Here is an 18,733-nt window from a genome sequence, read left to right as displayed (position 1 = left end):
CATCTATTAACTTTCTCGCTGGGTGCAGTCATTTGCCAGTTAGCTTCCTTTACCTCCACCCAGCACCCAGAGTAATAAAACAATTTGTACTCGTTCTCTCAGAAATTGATGCAGCCCTTATGGGATGTTCTTATGCTCTAAACCAGCTTGTAAATGGCTGTGCACATCTTTTTCAGCAGCAGGTGGGAAGTTGGAGTCATTATGAGATACTCCATCCTTGGGTTAGTGCTGCAGCTACAGTGACAGCTTGCATTTCTCATCTATGTGACTTTTTCCTCCTTTTCCTCCAAGTCCTTCAGCCTCAAGTTCAAAGCCTGGTGACATCCTCCCAGGTACAGCCAGTCACTATCCAGCAGCAGGTGCAGACGGTACAGGCGCAGCGGGTACTGACACAAACAGCCAATGGCACACTGCAGACCCTTGCTCCAGCCACAGTGCAGACAGTTGCTGCACCCCAGGTGCAGCAGGTCCCGGTAGGTGGTTGAAAAGGGCTCAAGGAGGTTGGGACTGTTGCCTGGTCTTTGGTTGAAGATGTAGTCTGTATATTAGGAAGGACCAGTCAGAGTATACAAGGAGCAGCTGGCACAGTTGGTAAGGGCACTTGGGCCCCAGGATGTATCTGTGAGAAGTGTACAGAGTCTTAGCTAAGACTACATCTGTAGAGCTACAGTGGCACCCTACCCTTCAGAAAGGCTGGTATAGTGATTATTGACATATATAATAGGTATAAACCTGGAAAGAAATATACCAGATTGGTATCTCTCAGATGATTTTCTTTTTTTTTTTTTTAAGAAAGAGAGAGAATTTTAATATTTATTTTTTAGTTTTCGGTGGACATAACATCTTTGTTTGTATGTGGTGCTGAGGATCAAACCCAGGCCACACGCATGCCAGGCGAGCGCGCTACCGCTTGAGCCACATCCCTAGCTCAGATGATTTTCTTTACAGATTTTTCTTCCCTTCCTCCTCCTCCTCTTCCTGTTCCTTCTCCTCCTCCTTCTTCTTCTTCTTCTTCTTCTTTTTTTTTTTTCTAGTACTAGGTATTAAACCCAGAACCTCACACTGTACCACTGAGCTATACCCCTAGCCCTTTTTTATTTATCTAATATTATTATTATTTTGAGACAGAGTCTCCTTAAGTTGCCCAGGCTGACCAAGAACTTGCAATCCTCTTGCCTCAGACTCCCAAGTAGCTGGGAAATTTCCCCTATTTTCTGCAATGAATACCAAACATGTTTTTCTTTCTAGGGGAGGAATGTGTATTATCTTTATAGAAAAGCATGTTGTTTTTATGTCATGTGCTATAGTAAACCCTATTTTTTTACTAACAAACTAATTTATCTTTAAAAAAAAAATCAGGTTTATCATTTTTGCATCTCAGCCATCCTGGCTTTCCTGAGTCTTTACAAAGTCATAACTGTCTCTCTCTACTGTCCACCTTGACTGGACCCTGCTCTGTTCCTACCAGGCTGCTAACACTGCCTTCCTCAAAGCTTAAGAAAGCCTTAAGACACAGGGTCCTCTTTAACTGTCCCCTCTCTCCCTGTCAGCCAGTGTTCAGGCTATACAAAATAGCCAGCTTTTGAATGATTTCTATGAGATTTCCTGTAATTTTTTGATTCTCGGTTTCATGAAAAGCATATTTTCTTTTTCTTTCTTGGAGTATCTATGCAGTTAGAAATAAATGTGAAATAAGAAAAGTAATGTCACCTTCCTTTTCCTTATCTTCCTTCTCCATCTAGGTCCTGGTCCAGCCTCAGATCATCAAGACAGATTCCCTTGTTTTAACCACACTGAAGACAGATGGCAGCCCTGTCATGGCTGCAGTCCAGAACCCAGCCCTCACAGCCCTCACCACCCCTATCCAGACGGCTGCCCTTCAAGTACCAGTAAGAGATTCCTCCTTCCCTTCCCTCCTCCCTCCTTCTCCTTTCTTGGAGGTATTAGGCTTCAGAGATGTGAAATCCACATGCTGAGTAGATGTTAGAAGCTCTATAGAATATTTTGGTCAAATTGTAAATATCACCTTGTTTCTTTTTTTTAGAGAGAAAAGTTTTTTTTTTTGTTTGTTTTTTTTTTTTTTTGGAGAGAGAGAGAATATTTTAATATTTATTTTTCAGTTTTCGGTGGACACATCTTTATTTTATTTTTATGTGGTGCTGAGGATCGAACCCAGCACCCTGCGCATGCCAGGCGAGCGTGTTACTGCTTGACCCACATCCCCAGCCCTCACCTTGTTTTAATTTTGTTTTCCCTTGAAAAAGTTCCACCAGTGTTAAATAAGAATCCTGGCATCTTCAAGGGGTGGCAAAGAGTACTAGAGAAGCGCCTGTTCCTGGGCAGCTACTTTACACAGGACCATTACCTCTTAGGTCCTGCTGCTTGTGGAGGTTGGCTTCTGAAGCTCCCTAGGGGCGCCAGGCAGGAAGGGGCACAAAGGTGGGGAGCATGAAAAGCATTCATCCTTCAGCTGAGGGGTCTCAGCCACTTTCAGCATCCTGTGACAGAAAAGTCTGATTGAGTAAATGGTGAATTAAAATGTGGACACATTAGTTTTATTCATAAAAGCCAAGAACTAGAAACAACCCAAATGTCCACAGGAGAACAGATAAACAACTTATGATATATTCATACAATGAAAGTGAGTGTGCCAATCAATAAGAAAAGTAACTATTAATGCATAGAACCACATGACTAAACCGCAAAAATAGTATGGAGCCAAAGAAGCCTATCACAAATAATTCCACTAACATGAAGTTCAAGAAGAGACAAAGGACAGCTATGGTGATAAAGTCAGAACAGTGATTATAAGGGGGGGCAGGAGGGAACTTGCCCAGGAGAGAGGTCTACATCTTGGCCTGGGTTGTTATACACATTGTATTTATGTAAAACCTTATCGAGGTCTAAACTTAAGATTTCTGACTTTTATTATGTGTAAAATATTTGTTAATGACTAAAGAAGCTTTTTATTTGTTTATTGGCCACTTTATTGGAGCCATTTATTCTAGAAAATAAAACATTTGTAAACATCACCAAAATAAGAGGGGAAAGCAGAGATGAAGAATAGAAGAGAGAAGCCCTTTTGGTCAGCCTATTTTTTTAATAAAATGACTCAGATTGAGAATGCCTGTTCTGCCCTTGAGCTCTTTGAGGGCCAAATTGTAGAAAGAAATGCAGTAATTTATTAAATTGTCATATGAGAGAGAAAAAAATGTGTCATACAACCAGAGAAAGTTTTCTCTGTTACCAACTAATGTGGTTCACTGAGAGGTGGTTAATAGTTGGAGGATTCAGAGGAGGTTAACAGTTTGAAAACAAAGCAAAATTATATAACTTGTTTCTGGAACCCCTAGATCAAAAGTCAAGACATGTTTAGCCATCTTAATCCTCTGGTGGTATAATTTATCATGAAAGAGAGATAGTAACTGAAGTGCCATGGCTTTAAGACCTTTGGAGACCTACCTTAATTAACCCAAGAAGGGTCTCCGATCATATGACACATTGCCAGATGATGTGACTTGGCCAGCAAGCAGCTCTGTGTTGTAAGGTTGCTTTACTTAAGACTAATGAAGATATAATTCTACCCCTACTCTAGACCCTGGTGGGCAGCAATGGGACCATTCTCACCACAATGCCCGTGATGATGGGGCAGGAGAAAGTGCCCATTAAGCAGGTACCCGGGGGAGTCAAGCAGCTTGAGCCTCCCAAAGAAGGAGAAAGGAGAACAACACACAATATCATTGAGAAGCGATATCGCTCCTCCATCAACGACAAAATCATCGAGTTGAAGGACCTGGTTATGGGGACAGATGCCAAGGTAGGTGCCAAATAAAATGGCATTTCATGCCCATCATCTCCCCTGCACTTTTCTTTGCTATGAGAGTTAGGGAAGTCCCAGGCTTTGTTGAGTGTCTTCAAAGAATGAGTTAGAGATATGTTCTTAATGCATCTTGGTGTTTGTCAGCACATAAAATATTAACTAACATAAGGGGATTAATGGGGGTTGGTAAGGCAGTGATTTGCGGGCACCTTTTACTCCTTCACCTGTGCTCTTCTGGGACCATGGACCCCAGCAGCAGAGGCAGAGACACCTGCCACTCACCAGTGGCCAGATACAGGCTGTGTGCAGGTTGGAGGCAGCGGAGGGCATTGCTGGCATATCCTTAGCTATGTTTAGGGTAGCTATAATATTTTTACCTTTTAGGGAAGAGAGAGGAGAGATTGGGTTTATGACCAATAGCAAATAGAAGAAATTCATTTTTCATATATTCTTTTGTGACGAATGTATCTCCCAACAATAGGAGATTTTTAAAAAACCTATTATCTGTTTACTTTCACTGGTATTTTGAAAGAAAATTTCATTATTTTTCCTTGTGTACCTTTACTTAAGATAACTGTCCCAATGCTCTGGGTTTTTTGTTTTGTTTTGTTTTGTTTTGTTTTTGGTAGTTGCGTATGGACAGCATGCGTTTATTTTATTTATTTTTATGCAATGCTGAGGATCGAACCCAGTGCCTCACACATGCTAGGCAGGTGCTCTGCCACTGAGCTACAGCCCCAGCCCCAGTACTCTGGTTTTTGTTAGTCTGTTTGCTTGCAGTGTTGGAGATCTAACCCAGGGCTTTATGATACTATGCAAGTGTTCTACCACTGAGCTACATTCCCAGCCCAGTTCTCTGGTCTTTTGTTTGACATTTGTTTTCCTTAAAGTTTGTTTTTGTGCTAGGATAGTATAAGGAGTAGGAATAATTGCTAGTATGTATTGTGTGTTGATGACATGCTAGGCTCAAGGCTGAGCTCTACATATACTGTCTCACTTAGCCCTCACTGCCAACCTTTGACTCACATGCTATTATTACCCCCATGTTAAGGAAAAGGAAAGTGAGGTTCAGAGATGCGGAGAATCTTGTTCCAGGTAACCAGCAGCTGAACCAGCATCTTGCATCCCCACCTACAAGCTCTAAAGCTCTGCTTTCTCCACTCTGGTCTGCCCTGGCTTCATTGTGTTTTACTGGTTCTCTTTCCCAGATGCACAAGTCCGGTGTTCTGAGAAAGGCTATTGATTACATCAAATACTTACAGCAGGTCAATCATAAATTGCGCCAAGAGAACATGGTGCTAAAGCTGGCAAATCAGAAAAACAGTAAGTATGCCCATTGAGAAAGGGGTATCAGGCTTCCTTTATTCAAGAAGCCCCACCTAGCCCAGTTCTAACCTAGGTGGAGCTCTATAAAAACAGATAATTTTCCCTATGGGGTTTTCTTTGCAGAGCTTCTGAAGGGCATTGACCTGGGCAGTCTGGTAGACAATGATGTGGACCTGAAGATTGATGACTTTAATCAGAATGTCCTTCTGATGTCTCCCCCGGCCTCCGACTCAGGGTCCCAGGCCGGCTTCTCCCCCTATTCCATTGACTCTGAGCCAGGAAGTCCTCTGTTGGATGATGCAAAGGTACAAATTTTTTAAATCCCCAGATCCTTGGAATTTCTTCCATATTCCCACTAAGAAAATTGTGAGGAGGCCTCAGAGAGTGAGTCCAACTGTTAAGAGCGCATAAGCCGTAGAGAAACAGGAATTCTGTGAAATTAGCTTAAGTTCTCAGAAGAGAAAACTGACACAGGTGGCAGGGGACAGTCCCCTCGGGTTTAACTGATCTTCTGAAAAGCCCCATCAGAAAGGAATGAATGAATGCCAGATCTAGAACCAGGACACAGAGCAGCTATTGGTGGGGTGGGCTCTGGGAGTTGCTAGAGGCGCCTCATTACTTCTCTTTACGGTAATGGTCCTGGCAAGACCACTTTGTGAGGCTGATCAGTCGGTTTAGAATGAGGCTACCTCTGGGTCCTCTTTCCGGAAATGACTACAGTTTGCAATCTAACAGATAACTTTCCAACCAAGGGCTTTTAATTCTCAATAAAAGCCCCTGGCAATTGAAGTTTAATGGAATTAGTTAAAAGAGACTCTGAGCCTAATGATCTTCTTGGGAAACTATAGAGGGAGACCACTGGGTCCTGTACTATATTTTGACTTTGGCGGTTTCTAACTCCAAAAGCACAGAGTTTCATTGTAGTGTACATTTTTGACTAATCTTTTTTTTTTTTATATATCTTACTTTTATTAAGGAAGTTTTATTTTTGAAATATTTTGTAAATGTAATTCTGTTTGATAACAACAAACCTTATGACATATAAATTGAATTAAATAGGCTTCTGACTCATCAAAATTTTTCAAATGGTTTTTAAAATATTAAAAGGGAGTGACATGATATGTACACTTCAGGACTCAGGGGAGGACTTGGGAAATCTGACTCCGGTCTTCTTCCTTCCGTCACTATGGACCTCATTGGCTACCAGATCCTCTGTCTCCAGTCCTTCTATAAAATGGGAGTGAGGGGAAGCAATGTTCCGGTTTTAAAACAGGTGCAGTCCTTTAGGTAGAATCATGCTGAAGCATGTCTTTTATCATCTTTACTGAGATAAAATTTAAATGCTATAAAATGTACTTTTTTTTTCTTTTAATGTACTGGGGATTGAACCCAGGGTTGCTATACCACAGAGCTACATTCCCAGTTCTTGTTTTGTTTTTGTTTTTTATATGCCTTGATTTTATTTGTTTATTTTTAGGTAGCATTGAGGATCGAACTCAGTGCCTCACACATGCTAGGCAAGTGCTCTACCACTTAGCCATAACCCCAGACCCCCAGTGCTTTTTATCTTTTACTTTAAGACAGGGTCTTGCTAAGGTAGGTTGGCCTCAAACTTGTGATGCTCCTGCCTTGGCTTCCAAGTTGCTAGGATTCAAGCATCTGCCACTGCACCTAGCAACAGATTACCTATTTTATATGTACAGGGCCAGGAGTTTTAACACATGTGCACATTGTAATCAAAATGTAAAGCATCCTTCCATCAGCCTCAAGCTCTCTTTTCCCACGTGTGCAGACAGTTCATACTCTTCAGCCTCAGGCAGCTACTACTGATCCACCAGCTTCCTGTCATTTAGATTTGTTTTGGTTCCTCTGAAATTATACAGAAATGGAATCATGCAGTGTGTTCTCTTTTGTGGAAATAACTATTTTAAAAGAAAATCTCTCTGCCTTTGTTCTTTGAAACATTCTTTTCTTGGTGGGTGAGAGGAAGAGTGCTCCAATATTTGAGAAATCATTTGTGAATTGTGGACTTCTTAACTCCCTCCTGTTTTTATTCCTGTCTGACTTAATGGTCTTGAATTTAAACCTCACAGTATGATCCCTCTTGTATGATATATAAAAGTAAAGTGCTATAAAAGCCCATGCAGTATTCCAACCCTGAGGCCCTGTTTTAAAGGTCAAAGATGAACCGGACTCTCCTCCTGTAGCGATTGGCATGGTGGACCGCTCTCGAATTCTGCTGTGTGTCCTCACTTTCCTGGGCCTCTCCTTTAACCCGCTGACTTCCCTCCTACAATGGGGAGGGGCCCATGATTCCGACCAGCACCTGTACACAGGCTCTGGCCGTAGTGTACTGTCATTTGAATCAGGTAGGTAGGGGGCCCCTGATGCCACCTGGGTGTAGTGTACTGCTATGGCAAGAGAAGGGTCCTGTGTATAAACCACATAACATACCTACCAGACTGCGAAGGAGTAGGGGGCTCCTTGCTTCTGACGGGGACTGGCATAAACTATACTGTGGAGATAACGAGGCACACCCAAGTTCGGTCAGAAAGAGCAAAACAAACCAGAAACCTGTACTGCACTAATTACCCTGGGGTTGGGCAGGTGGGAGGGCAGGGATAGTGCCTATTTGGGAGAGTTGGTGGTGTTTTTTTGTTTGTTTTTAGAGAATTTTTTAATATTTATTTTTCAGTTTTCAGGGGACACAACATCTTTATTTTATTTTTATGTGGTGCTGAGGATCGAACCCAGCACCCCACACATGCCAGGCAAGGGCACTACCTCTTGAGCCACATCCCCAGCCCTGTGGTTTTTTTTTGTTTTTTTTTTTTTTTTTAACCTGGGTTTTGAAACCAATGTCCTAACCCTTTGGGCTAAGATTTTTGTGGCTCCATGGTGACAAGGGCTACAGGATTTCTATTTAGACTATAAAATTGTCTGCCCTTTCTTCTGAAAATGAGGTAGAAGGCTCTTTCTTGGATGTCTTACTGCTGGGGTCTGTTAGTTGCCTGGCTGTTCCATGAGGAGCCCGCTGAGATACCTCTCTTTAGGTTCTGGAGGCTGGTTTGACTGGATGATGCCAACGCTCCTCCTGTGGCTAGTGAATGGTGTCATTGTCCTGAGTGTCTTTGTGAAACTGCTGGTCCATGGGGAGCCAGTGATCCGGCCACATTCCCGTTCCTCAATCACCTTCTGGAGGCATCGGAAGCAGGCGGACCTGGACCTTGCCAGAGTGAGTTCTATTATCCACCTTTTCTCTTCATCCCCACGGCTGGGCAAAGAATTCAGGGATTGATACTGAGTCCCCAGCATAGATGAAAACCTATGGCAGCTGCTGTGGTAACTCAGAGGAGAGGGTACCTATGTGTAGATCATGCTGTGGACACAAGATGTCTGTGGTATGACAGGAAGAATAAAGTGCATCTGGGGCTGAAGAGATGAGTTCTGCCTGAGGGGACCTGAGGTGTGGGTGGGGCTGACCAGGGCTAGAAGGATGGGCGAGCATGGCAGAAGGACCTTCTCAGCTGATAGCAGCATGAATACACAGGCTTCTTGGAAATTGGCAAGTTCTATGGGTGTGTCTGGAGTACAAAGTGTCAGAGAATGAGGACAAAAACCAGTACTGTGGTTAATTTTAAGCTCAAATTAGAACTTTGACCAGTAACTGATTTAGGGCTTTATATCCAATTCTCTGGAAAACCAGGGAAGGTTTTTGAGCAGGAAAATTAGATGAAAGTTTTCATTTGAAATAAATAAAGGGTGTTTAGGGGAAGGATTCAGTGGCAACTCAAAGCATTGAAGGGAGAGTTAAACTTCTCAGGAGGTATGTGAACCAGAACATTCCTCAGCAGGTAGTAAACCCTGACTGAGCCTGTAAACTTCTGCAAGCTGCAGTGCCTTCAATTGAGAATCTGATTGGCCAGCCTGGATCTGTCAATCATGGCATGGCTGTGGGTCCTAAAATATAGATGTGATTTGAGGAGCCATTTCCCAAGATGGATATCCTAGAGGCAGATTCAGGTTTGTGTTTGACAGATGTCGTTCTGGCAGCTATATGAAGGGTAAGTTGGAGGAGGGAAAAATGAAATGTACAGAAACAAATTAGGGGACTCTTGAAAAATAGGCCAGGCAAGAAATGAAGACAAGAGCCTAGAGTTTAAAAGAAAAGCAGAACTGAAGAAACAAATTAGAGGACTCTTGAAAAATAGGCGAGACGTAAAATGCAAAGGAAGTGGTATTGGGGTTGGCTCAAAAGATGGGAGAGGCTAGAAGATGTTTGTGTTTTTTCTAGGCCTTGTTGCTTGGAAATATGAGAAAGTTCTTTGTAGAGTGAGTAGTGACCAGGAGGCAGGCTGTGGGGGTTAAGAAGGGTCAGGATCCAAGTATTTGGGAAGTTGCACATCTGCTGCGAGAGGGTGCTTGGGGAGAACTGGATTAGTGAGACAGAAAGGGCAAGAACCAAAAACTGAGTCTGAGGAACAATCAACCTTCTAGGTAAAGAGAGCAGAAGAAGTGGGGGATCCTGCTTCCTATAAAAACCTTCTGCGCTAATGCTTCTCGTGGCCGAGAGAGGGTAGAGAGAGGTTGTCAATGTTAATATAGCACCATGAACTCTCCATTAGACCCTCTCAGGTTGTCAAAGAGATCCCAGGTTAAGGTAGTTCAGCTGTGAGTTTGCCTAAAACCATAGGTCTCAAACTTCAACCAGCATAAGATTTGGACATCTCAACACCAGAGGTTGTGATTTAGTAGGTCTGGGTTGTGATTTAGTAGGCCCCAGCGTCTGTATTTCTCACGGACTCCCTGGGCCTGCTGCTACTGGCCTCCAACGACCAGTAGCTTTTGAGATCCCAAAAGCCTAAAGGAGCAATGCCGTTCAATGCTGTTCATCTAAATTTGAGTTACCATCTTGTATGTAAAAGCTAGTGTGGGGAACTCTGACCAGCATTTACTCAAAAGATGAACACACTGCAGTCCAGTTTAGTAAAAAGGCTAGGAAGTATCTCAAAAGTTAGCAGCGATTTTTTTCCCCATATGGAATGAGATTACAGGTAGTTTCTTTTTACTTATACGTATACATGTGTGCCTTTGTATGTGTGTGTGTGTACACATATAAATTTTTTTGTAGCTTTCCGAAGTTTCCCAGATTTTTCCTTAATGAAGATAGATTCTAATAATGGAGTTGGGAGAGTAGGAGTCTATTAAAACAAAAAATCCACAGCAAAGCCAGTCACCATACACCCTCTTGCTGCTTTTTAGGGAGATTTTGCAGCTGCTGCCGCCAACTTACAAACCTGCCTTTCGGTTTTGGGCCGGGCACTACCCACCTCCCGCCTGGACCTGGCCTGTAGCCTCTCCTGGAACGTGATCCGCTATAGCCTGCAGAAGCTGCGCCTGGTACGTTGGCTGCTCAAGAAAGTTTTCCAGCGCTGGCGGGCCACCCCTGCCACTGCAGCTGGCTTTGAGGACGAAGCTAAGAGCAGCGCGCGTGATGCAGCCTTGGCCTATCATAGGCTGCACCAGCTGCACATCACAGGTGAGTGACAAGCTACCAGCTACTACTGCATGGCTTGATGCAAGGTGCCCCGTGCCATCTCCTCCAGTTTGCCAGGTCTCCACCCTGAGTGAAGCCCCCTTTACATTGCTTTTTTAGACTCACTTTCCACCTCATTCATAGCTGTAGTTTATCATCTCTAAGCTGCACATTTTGTTCCTAGTAACTTCTCTATACTGCCCCCTTTTTTTTTTAAACCTCTTTATACTCTTGATATATCTTATAAATAATGACACATTGTGGATTAGCTGGTATTGATACTTAAATTAATATGTGACTTAAAATTAATGGCTTCTTAGAATCAATGAAATGTGATCATTTATTTTATTCATTAAGCTCCTGCTCTAATAGAGACACAGACAGCCCTGCAGATGGATGACAATTCAGTGTAGACTTAGCACAAGGAGGAGGGGATTAAGAAAGACTTAGTGGGGTGGGGATGGCTATAAAGCCTTGGCTTCTACAGGAAGAATGCCTAGGTCAGCAGCTCTGCAGGAGGTGTGCCTTTCAGGCAGAGGGAAGTCACCAAGCCCCGCACTAGGTCAGCTCTTAAGGACAATATTCCAGTAGTCCTAAAGCCAGGACATGAGGGCAGGGCACTGCCCGCATGGGAAGAATCTGAATTCCAGCAGGTGGGGGAATCTTGTAGTGTATCCGTAGGATCCATTGAAGGGCATTTGGAAAATAACCACCCAATCCGATCGGTGCTTCTTGTGTAGAAGTAGTTCTCCCTGGTGACAGAGAGGTTAGATCTGAGAGGATTAAGGCTAGAGACAGAGGCCAAATAGGAACTGAGGCAGCTTGAAGATGAGAAATGCTGAAAGCACAGATGGAGAAAAAACTAGCAGGTAAAATTCACTGGGCTTGGGGATTCAGTGGATGTGACAGATACAGAAAGGAGCCAGCCAGGATGTTTCCTTGGCTTGTTGCTCTGGAGTTTGGGTGAATGGTGATGCCACTGATGAAGGTAAAGGGAACCAGAGGAAGAGCAGTTTTCCCAGGAAGAGGCGATGCCCTTTGTTTTGAACACTTGCCTGTGAGACATGGGCAGGAATTGTACTATAGGTAGCTGGGCCTGCAGGGGAGAGTAAAAACAAGGGAGCTGATGAAAAAAGACATGTGGAAGGAATCCTCAGTAAGACAGGCAGAACATGGGAGTCCGAGTGGACATTGCCTGCGAAGGGCAGTCACAGGTCAGAGGAAGATTGAGAAGTGTGGCTTGGGGAGCGAAGACAGAGATGGTAGAGGAGGGTGAGTTATTGCTGGGACTTACACCAGTAGTAAGGTGAGGGCCAGAAAGTAATTGTAGATTTTGGAAGGTGCTGGAAATCACTGCTGACTTCAAGGAGCTTTAGCCAGAAGTGGAATAGACTTGGGCACTTAGGCTAGAGGGCTGGCCAGGAGTGGAGCCAGTTATACAGTTTTTAAGAAATCCCTATTTGCAAAGCTCCCCTGCTTCTTTTCTTTGCCTTTCAAGTGTCTTTGGAACCGACAAACCCCTCACCCAGGTTTCTGATCAGGAGACTGTGTTGTACTTGCTGTCAAATTCTAGAGAATTTCAGCTGGAGAACCTCACATCACTCATTCCCTCCACATTCACTGAGCATTCTCCAGACTAGGGCCTGTGGGAGGCACTGAGGGGACAGGTGACTACAGTATGGTTTCCAGAACGCTGCCACTGTACTCTACCCTTCTCCCCTTGAAGAGAAAGCTTAATGCCTATTGGGGGAGACAGACACCCCAGTTCAATACACATTTTTATGAATCACAGGGCTGAAGGTTTCCTGTGCTGATTTAAGTGGGAAGAACACCGCTAAGTGAGGTCCAAAGGCCTGACTTTGCCTCTTCCCAGCCTTTGAAAAACAACGCAAGCAAAAATGAGCCTCAGGGCTGCCCCTAGGAGGGTTGTTGTGCAGCTTTCACAGGTAGACCTTTCCTGGCCTCCCACCTACCAACCTCACACACGTCTTACCATCATTGCTCAGTTTTGTTACTTCTTCAGTGGGATATGTGCTTATATATTATAATTCAAATCAACTTTGGGCTCTTGTTTAAGTTTTCATTACCTCCACTGAAATGTTAGGAGACTTAGTACTGTATCAGCAGAATGTAGCCATGCCGTTGACATTGTTTCGGAAAATATTGCCTCTGAGTCCTATAAAATGACCAGCAATCATGACAACTCACATTTTACAGAGCCAGGTGCCCAGCCACCCTGTTAGGTAGACAAGAGCACACAGCTAGTAAGTCACAGAGCCTGGTGTTCCATCCAGACCTGTTTGATCACAAAACTCAACTCCTTTCTCCTCGGGAACCACTGTTGCTCTTATTGTGCTACAGAACGTAGGGAAATGTTTGGTTTGGGAAATCTGTCAACATTAGTGTCTGTTTCTGCCTGTCCTAGGGAAGCTTCCTGCAGGATCTGCCTGTTCAGATGTACACATGGCTTTGTGTGCTGTGAACTTGGCTGAGTGTGCAGAGGAGAAAATCCCACCAAGCATGCTGGTTGAGATCCATCTGACAGCTGCCATGGGACTCAAGACGCGGTATGGAGGCAAGCTCGGCTTCCTGGCTGTGAGTACCCTTCATTTCCTTCTACAAAACTCTGCTGAGCACTTTCCCCAACCAGTAGCTAAAAAGCAGCATGGGCCAACACTCTGGTATCTACCATCTGAAGGAGAGGTATTCATTGACTCATGCATTCCACAAATACTTATAGCAGTAATGAAACAGACCAAGATTCCTCCACTCCTGGCCCTTATAGGCATATGCCATATAAGCAGGACATTCTGGTGTCCTGAGGGAAGAAGACTGTTTCAGAGACCCTGTGTGGCCTGTACTCAGGGGATAACATTCAACTCCTCATACTTGAAATCTTTTGGTCATATTTTTTGGTTATTTTCTGCACGCAAAAGGCATTTATTGATCACAGCACTATGAGTCCAGAAACGAAAAGCAGTGCTTGTCTGCAAAGAGCTCATGTCAGAACTAGGGTGGGAACTGAGGTTATCAAGTGTCTCCCAATATGCCTGGCAAGGTGCCAGCATAGGCATTCACAGCTGGCTAATTCCCGATCCTTGTTATCAACTAGTTCACAGCATCTGCTGACCTCAGACTTTCTTTTAGCCTTGTTTTACACAGGGCCCCACTTTGGGTAGACTGCTGAACACATTCAGTTATGTTCAAAACAGAATTATCACGTTTCCGTATCTCAGTAATGGAGGCAATAAGCTGAGAATGAACAGGCATATGTCCTGTGGTAACACTGTTTCCTGAAGTTCACACCTATAGTCTAGGTGACAAGGGCCAGAGAAACCTGGTCTTTTCCATGTTTTAGCCCTGTTTCTGTGACCACAGTTAAGACATCCTTCATTTAGCAGTCTTTACTGGGCACTTGCTCTGGGTTGGGCACTTCCAGAGTAGACATATCACAGTGAGCAGAGCCTTTACCCTGTCCTTTGGGGAGCTTACAATCTGATAGGGGTCAGGCCTTCAGAACAGGGCAAGGATGAGTACTGCCCCCATTCAAGCTAACTACTATTGTGAATCCCACCACCGTAGTTTATTGTTTTTGTTTTTTGTTCTTTTTCTGGAGGGGGGTATTACTAACCTGCTGCCTAAAGAGCATGCTGGTCTCCTGACTGGATCTTAGGGGAAGTCAAAGTGAGCTTTCTGGGAAATATGAATCCAGGAAGGCCTCTCCCCTATGCAGTTTGTTTGTCTTTATGCTCTGGGCTGAATTACACATGTAATTTTTAGGCCCTCACCCCCCCAAATATTTTGAAGACATTTATTTTACTGAAGTTCAACATACCTGGAGAAGAATGCACACAGTTGAACTTGAGAAATTTTCACAAAAGGAACTCACCTGTGTAAAACCACCCACCCGGATCATGAAAAAGAATATTCCCAGCTTCCTCAGAAGCTTCCTTCAAAGCCCTCTCCTATTTCCCTGACCCCATTCAAGCTAACCACTATTATAAATTCTACCACCATAGTTTAATCTATTGTTTTGGGGTTTTGTGCTTTTTTTTTTTTTTTTTTTTTTGGTGGGGGGTATTACTTGGCATTACATGGCCTTAAGCTTGCTAGGCAAGCGCTCTACCACTGAGCTTATCTCCAGGCCTTCTGTAAATTTTTTATTGAGGAATATATGAAAGTAGATAAGTACACAAATCGTAAGTACACCGTTGTGATTTTACAGAGTAACCCATTTAACCAGCAGACAGATCAAGAAACAACCTCAAGGGCTGGGGTTGTGGCTCAGTGGCCCAGTGGTAGAGCACTTGCCTAGCATGCATGAGGCACTGGATTCAATCTCCAGCACCACATAAACAAGTAAAACAAAGGTACTGGGTCCATCTACAACTAAACACATATTTGCAAAAAAAAAAAAAAGAAAAGGCAAAGAAACAACCTCAAAAGTTCCCCTTGTAGTCATTCCAAGTCCCCCAGCCCAGGATAAATGTCTGATCACTCAGATGTTTTGCCTCTTTGTAAACTTTGCATTAGGAGAACAGGCAGGGCATGCTGTTTTGTGTCTGGCTTCTTTGCTCACTGTCAGGTGTATGAGTCATGCGTGTTGTCGCATGGAGTTGCAGGTTTTCATTCTCACTGCTTTACACTGTTACACTGATTGTTCATTGTGGATGGATTTTTTTAGTTGCTTCCTATTTGAGGTTTTCTGAATAGTGCTGCTGTGAGCAAAGGTATTGCAGGGCTGTACATTATGCATATTTCTAAAATGGTGCCAGTGGTATGCCTGAATTCCACCTTCACACTCTCACCAAATACATGGTAGTGTCGGTGGGGGGGTGGGGGGCTTCCTTAATCCTTTTAGTGTATCTCATTGCAGAGTCTCTGTGAAAACCCTATTCAACTGAGTCTTACCTGTTTTTTCACTTGTGCTATTTGTCTTTTCGTGGATATGGGACTTCTTTATTCTAGATGTGATCCTTTTTTGGATATATGCTTCTGCAGATGTTTTCTCCCACTCTGACTTATTTGTGTATTCTGAAATCTAGATTATTAGTCTTCTTTTATAGTTAGATGCTTTGTTTTATTCAGCCAATCTTTGCTGTGTCAGAGTCATGAAAATATTCTCCCGTGATGTCTACTATAAGCTGTGTTTTTTGCTTTTCACATTACAAATCCCTGATCCACTGGAATTGATTTTTTATATAGACGCCTAACTGACCAAATACATATATTATTTGTTGTTGTTATTTAAAAAAAAAAATCAGGCTGGGGAATATAGGTCAGTTGGTGGAGTGCAAGTCTTGCATGCATAGGGCTGTGGATTCAACCCCCAGCACCACCAAAAAAAAAAAAAAAACTCCACCGCAGGGCTCGGGGTATGGCTCAAGTGGAAACGCACTCACCTGGCATGCGTGGGGCGCTAGGTTTGATCCTCAGTACCCCATAAAAATAAAGATGTTGTGTCCACCAAAAACTAAAAAGTAAATATTAAAAAATTCTCTCTCTCTCTCAGTGAGTACGACGCCTTTTTTTCATAAATCTAGTGTCCAAAAGTGGTGGGTCAGTTTCGGGACAGCTTTCTGGGAAATATGAATCTACCACACAGCCCTAAAGGCTTGGTTTCCTAGTTGGTCTTATCATCTAGACATATCAGTCCTCCAGCTTTAGTGACAATTTTTTGCTCTTCTTTTGGCCAAATAAATTTTACAATCAGCTAGTCATCTCAAAAATCCCATACAGATTATCCCTAAAAGCCAGGTACAATGGTATGTGCCAAGGCAGGAGGATTACTTGAGCCCAGGAGTTCAAGACCAGCCTGGGCAATATAGCAAGACCCTATCTCAAATAAAGAAAAATGCCCCTGACCATGAGCCCCCAGAAAACATTTTGTATGCCTGACAAGCAGTGAATAATTTAGTATATATTTTCTCAGAATTTTTTCACTGCACGTACTAATGTGTCTATACGTTGTGATTTATTTAATGTAATTATACGATAACCTTGTTTTGCCACTTGCTTTTTTTCAACCTAATGATAGATCTTGGTCTTTTTTTTGGGGGGGGGGGTACTGGGGATGGAACCCAAGGGCGTTTAACCACTGAGTCACATTCTCAGTCCTTTTTATTTTTTATTTAGAGATAGGGTCTCACTGAGTTGCTTAGGGCCTCAGCCTTCTGAGCTGCTGGGATTATAGGCAAGTGCCACTGCACCCAGCTTGGTCATCTTTCTTTGTAGTGGTCTTCTTCTGCAGAGATACTTGGTGCTGCTAACGGACATTTGGATCATTTCCCACATTTGCTGTTACGCACTGGGTTTCAGGGAGCATCTCTTTATATTGTCTTCACCCACCTCTATAAGAGCTTCCTCAGACTGAATCTCTAAAGATGATGATGTTGATGATGATGGGTCAAAGGATAAGTATTCGGAACTTTAGTAGTGTTGCCCAATTTGCATATATTCAGTAAGATGGGGAAGGAGAACAACTACCATCTATTTCTAATGTAACTGGCCCTTTCTGTTTAGTTCCTTTGGGAGGGGTAAATTAAAGAGACCCAGATACTTTCTTAAAATAAAGATCCAGAAGGAAGATGGTTTGATTTGGTGAGATAGACTCAGCTAACAAATGAGCCAGGCACTGGGGGCAGGTGGAGGGCTAGCCAGCCTCTGGAAATGTGTTTTTTTTTTTTTTTAGAGAGAATTTTAACTTTTTTTTTTTTTTCTTAGTTCTCGGTGGGACACAACATCTTCATTTGTATGTGGTGCTCAGGATTGAACCCGGGCCGCACACACGCTAGGCGAGCCACATCCGCTTAAGCCACATCCCCAGCACCTCTGGAAATGTTTAGATCAGAGGTTTAGATTCATGGCATCATGTGTCTGATTTTTTTTTTTTTTAAAGCAAACACCCTCTTTTTATTTATTTATTTATTTATTTATTTATTTATTTTTAATAAATAAATTTATTGAGAGAGAGAGAGAGAGAGATTTTTTTTAATACTTATTTTTTAGTTATCGGCAGACACAACATCTTTGTTTTGTATGCGGTGCTGAGGATCGAACCCCAGGCCGCACGCATGCCAGGCGAGCGTGTTACCGCTTGAGCCACATCCCCAGCCCTGATTTTTTTTTTTTTTTAAATACAGTGGTAGTAGTTTAGTTCTGTTATCAATAGTTGGAACATCCTAAATAGGTATTTATATCTTAATAGGTCAGTACCCATTTGGAAAAAAAAAATTCACACATGAAATTAAAAGAAGAAATATTATTTTTGATTCTTTATTTTAATATTTAGTTTTTAGTTTTAGGTGGACACAATATCTTTATTTTATTTTTATGTGGTGCTGAGGATCAAACTCAATGCCTCATGCATGCTAGGCCAGCACTCTACCACTGAGCCACAACCCCAGCCCTATTTTTGATTCTTAATAATCATGATTACTTATAATAGGATGCCTTTGTAAATTGAGCCCTGACATCTCTGAATCCTCAGAATCAGATTAGGCACCACCACTTGCATTTTCTGTTCCACAATGGTTTTCTGTATTTTTTCTTTTTATCCTTAAATACTAGAGATTGAGCCCTGGAGCACTTTACCACTGAGCTACATCCCAACCCTTTTAATTTTTTATTTTGAGACAGGGTCTCGCTAAGTTGCTAAGGTTGGGGCTGGGGATATAGCTCTGTTGGAAGAATGCTTGCTTTGCATGCACAAGTTGCTGGGTTGGCCTTGAACTTGTGATCCTTCTGCCTCAGCCTCTCAAGTAATTGGGATTAAAGCATGAACTACTGTTCCCAGGCAGTTCTTGTTTCGTTTCGTTTCTTTTCTTTTCTTTTCTTTTCTTTTCTTTCTTTCTTTCTTTCTTTCTTTCTTTCTTTCTTTCTTTCTTTCTTTCTTTCTTTCTTTCTTTCTTTCTCTTTCTCTCTTTCTCTCTCTCTCTTTCTTTCTCTCTCTCTTTCCCTCCCTCCCTCCCTCCCTCTCTTTCTTTCTTTCTTTCTTGGAACCCAGTGCCTCACACATACTTAGGCAAGTGCTCTATCACTGAGCCACAACC

The 18,733-nt window shown here is 42.9% G+C and overlaps 1 protein-coding gene across 2 annotated transcripts in view; it reads left to right on the top strand.

The window, feature by feature from the left end:
* Srebf2 (sterol regulatory element binding transcription factor 2) overlaps positions 1–18,733 on the top strand; it is a 58,751-nt gene that overhangs the window by 25,638 nt on the left and 14,380 nt on the right. For both annotated transcript variants that reach the window (XM_040277306.2, XM_005322196.5), the window contains exons 3-11: positions 292–473; positions 1,743–1,889; positions 3,596–3,817; positions 5,029–5,143; positions 5,270–5,451; positions 7,323–7,515; positions 8,200–8,381; positions 10,409–10,685; positions 13,108–13,277. In XM_040277306.2, the coding sequence (XP_040133240.2) occupies positions 292–473; positions 1,743–1,889; positions 3,596–3,817; positions 5,029–5,143; positions 5,270–5,451; positions 7,323–7,515; positions 8,200–8,381; positions 10,409–10,685; positions 13,108–13,277 (1,670 nt within the window). The remainder of the gene's footprint in view (positions 1–291; positions 474–1,742; positions 1,890–3,595; positions 3,818–5,028; positions 5,144–5,269; positions 5,452–7,322; positions 7,516–8,199; positions 8,382–10,408; positions 10,686–13,107; positions 13,278–18,733) is intronic.

The sequence above is a fragment of the Ictidomys tridecemlineatus genome, chromosome 6 (genome assembly GCF_052094955.1).
Source record: "Ictidomys tridecemlineatus isolate mIctTri1 chromosome 6, mIctTri1.hap1, whole genome shotgun sequence".
NCBI lineage: Eukaryota > Metazoa > Chordata > Mammalia > Rodentia > Sciuridae > Ictidomys > Ictidomys tridecemlineatus.
Note: the sequence above shows the minus strand (reverse complement) of the source record. Positions and strands in the feature narration are given on the sequence as shown.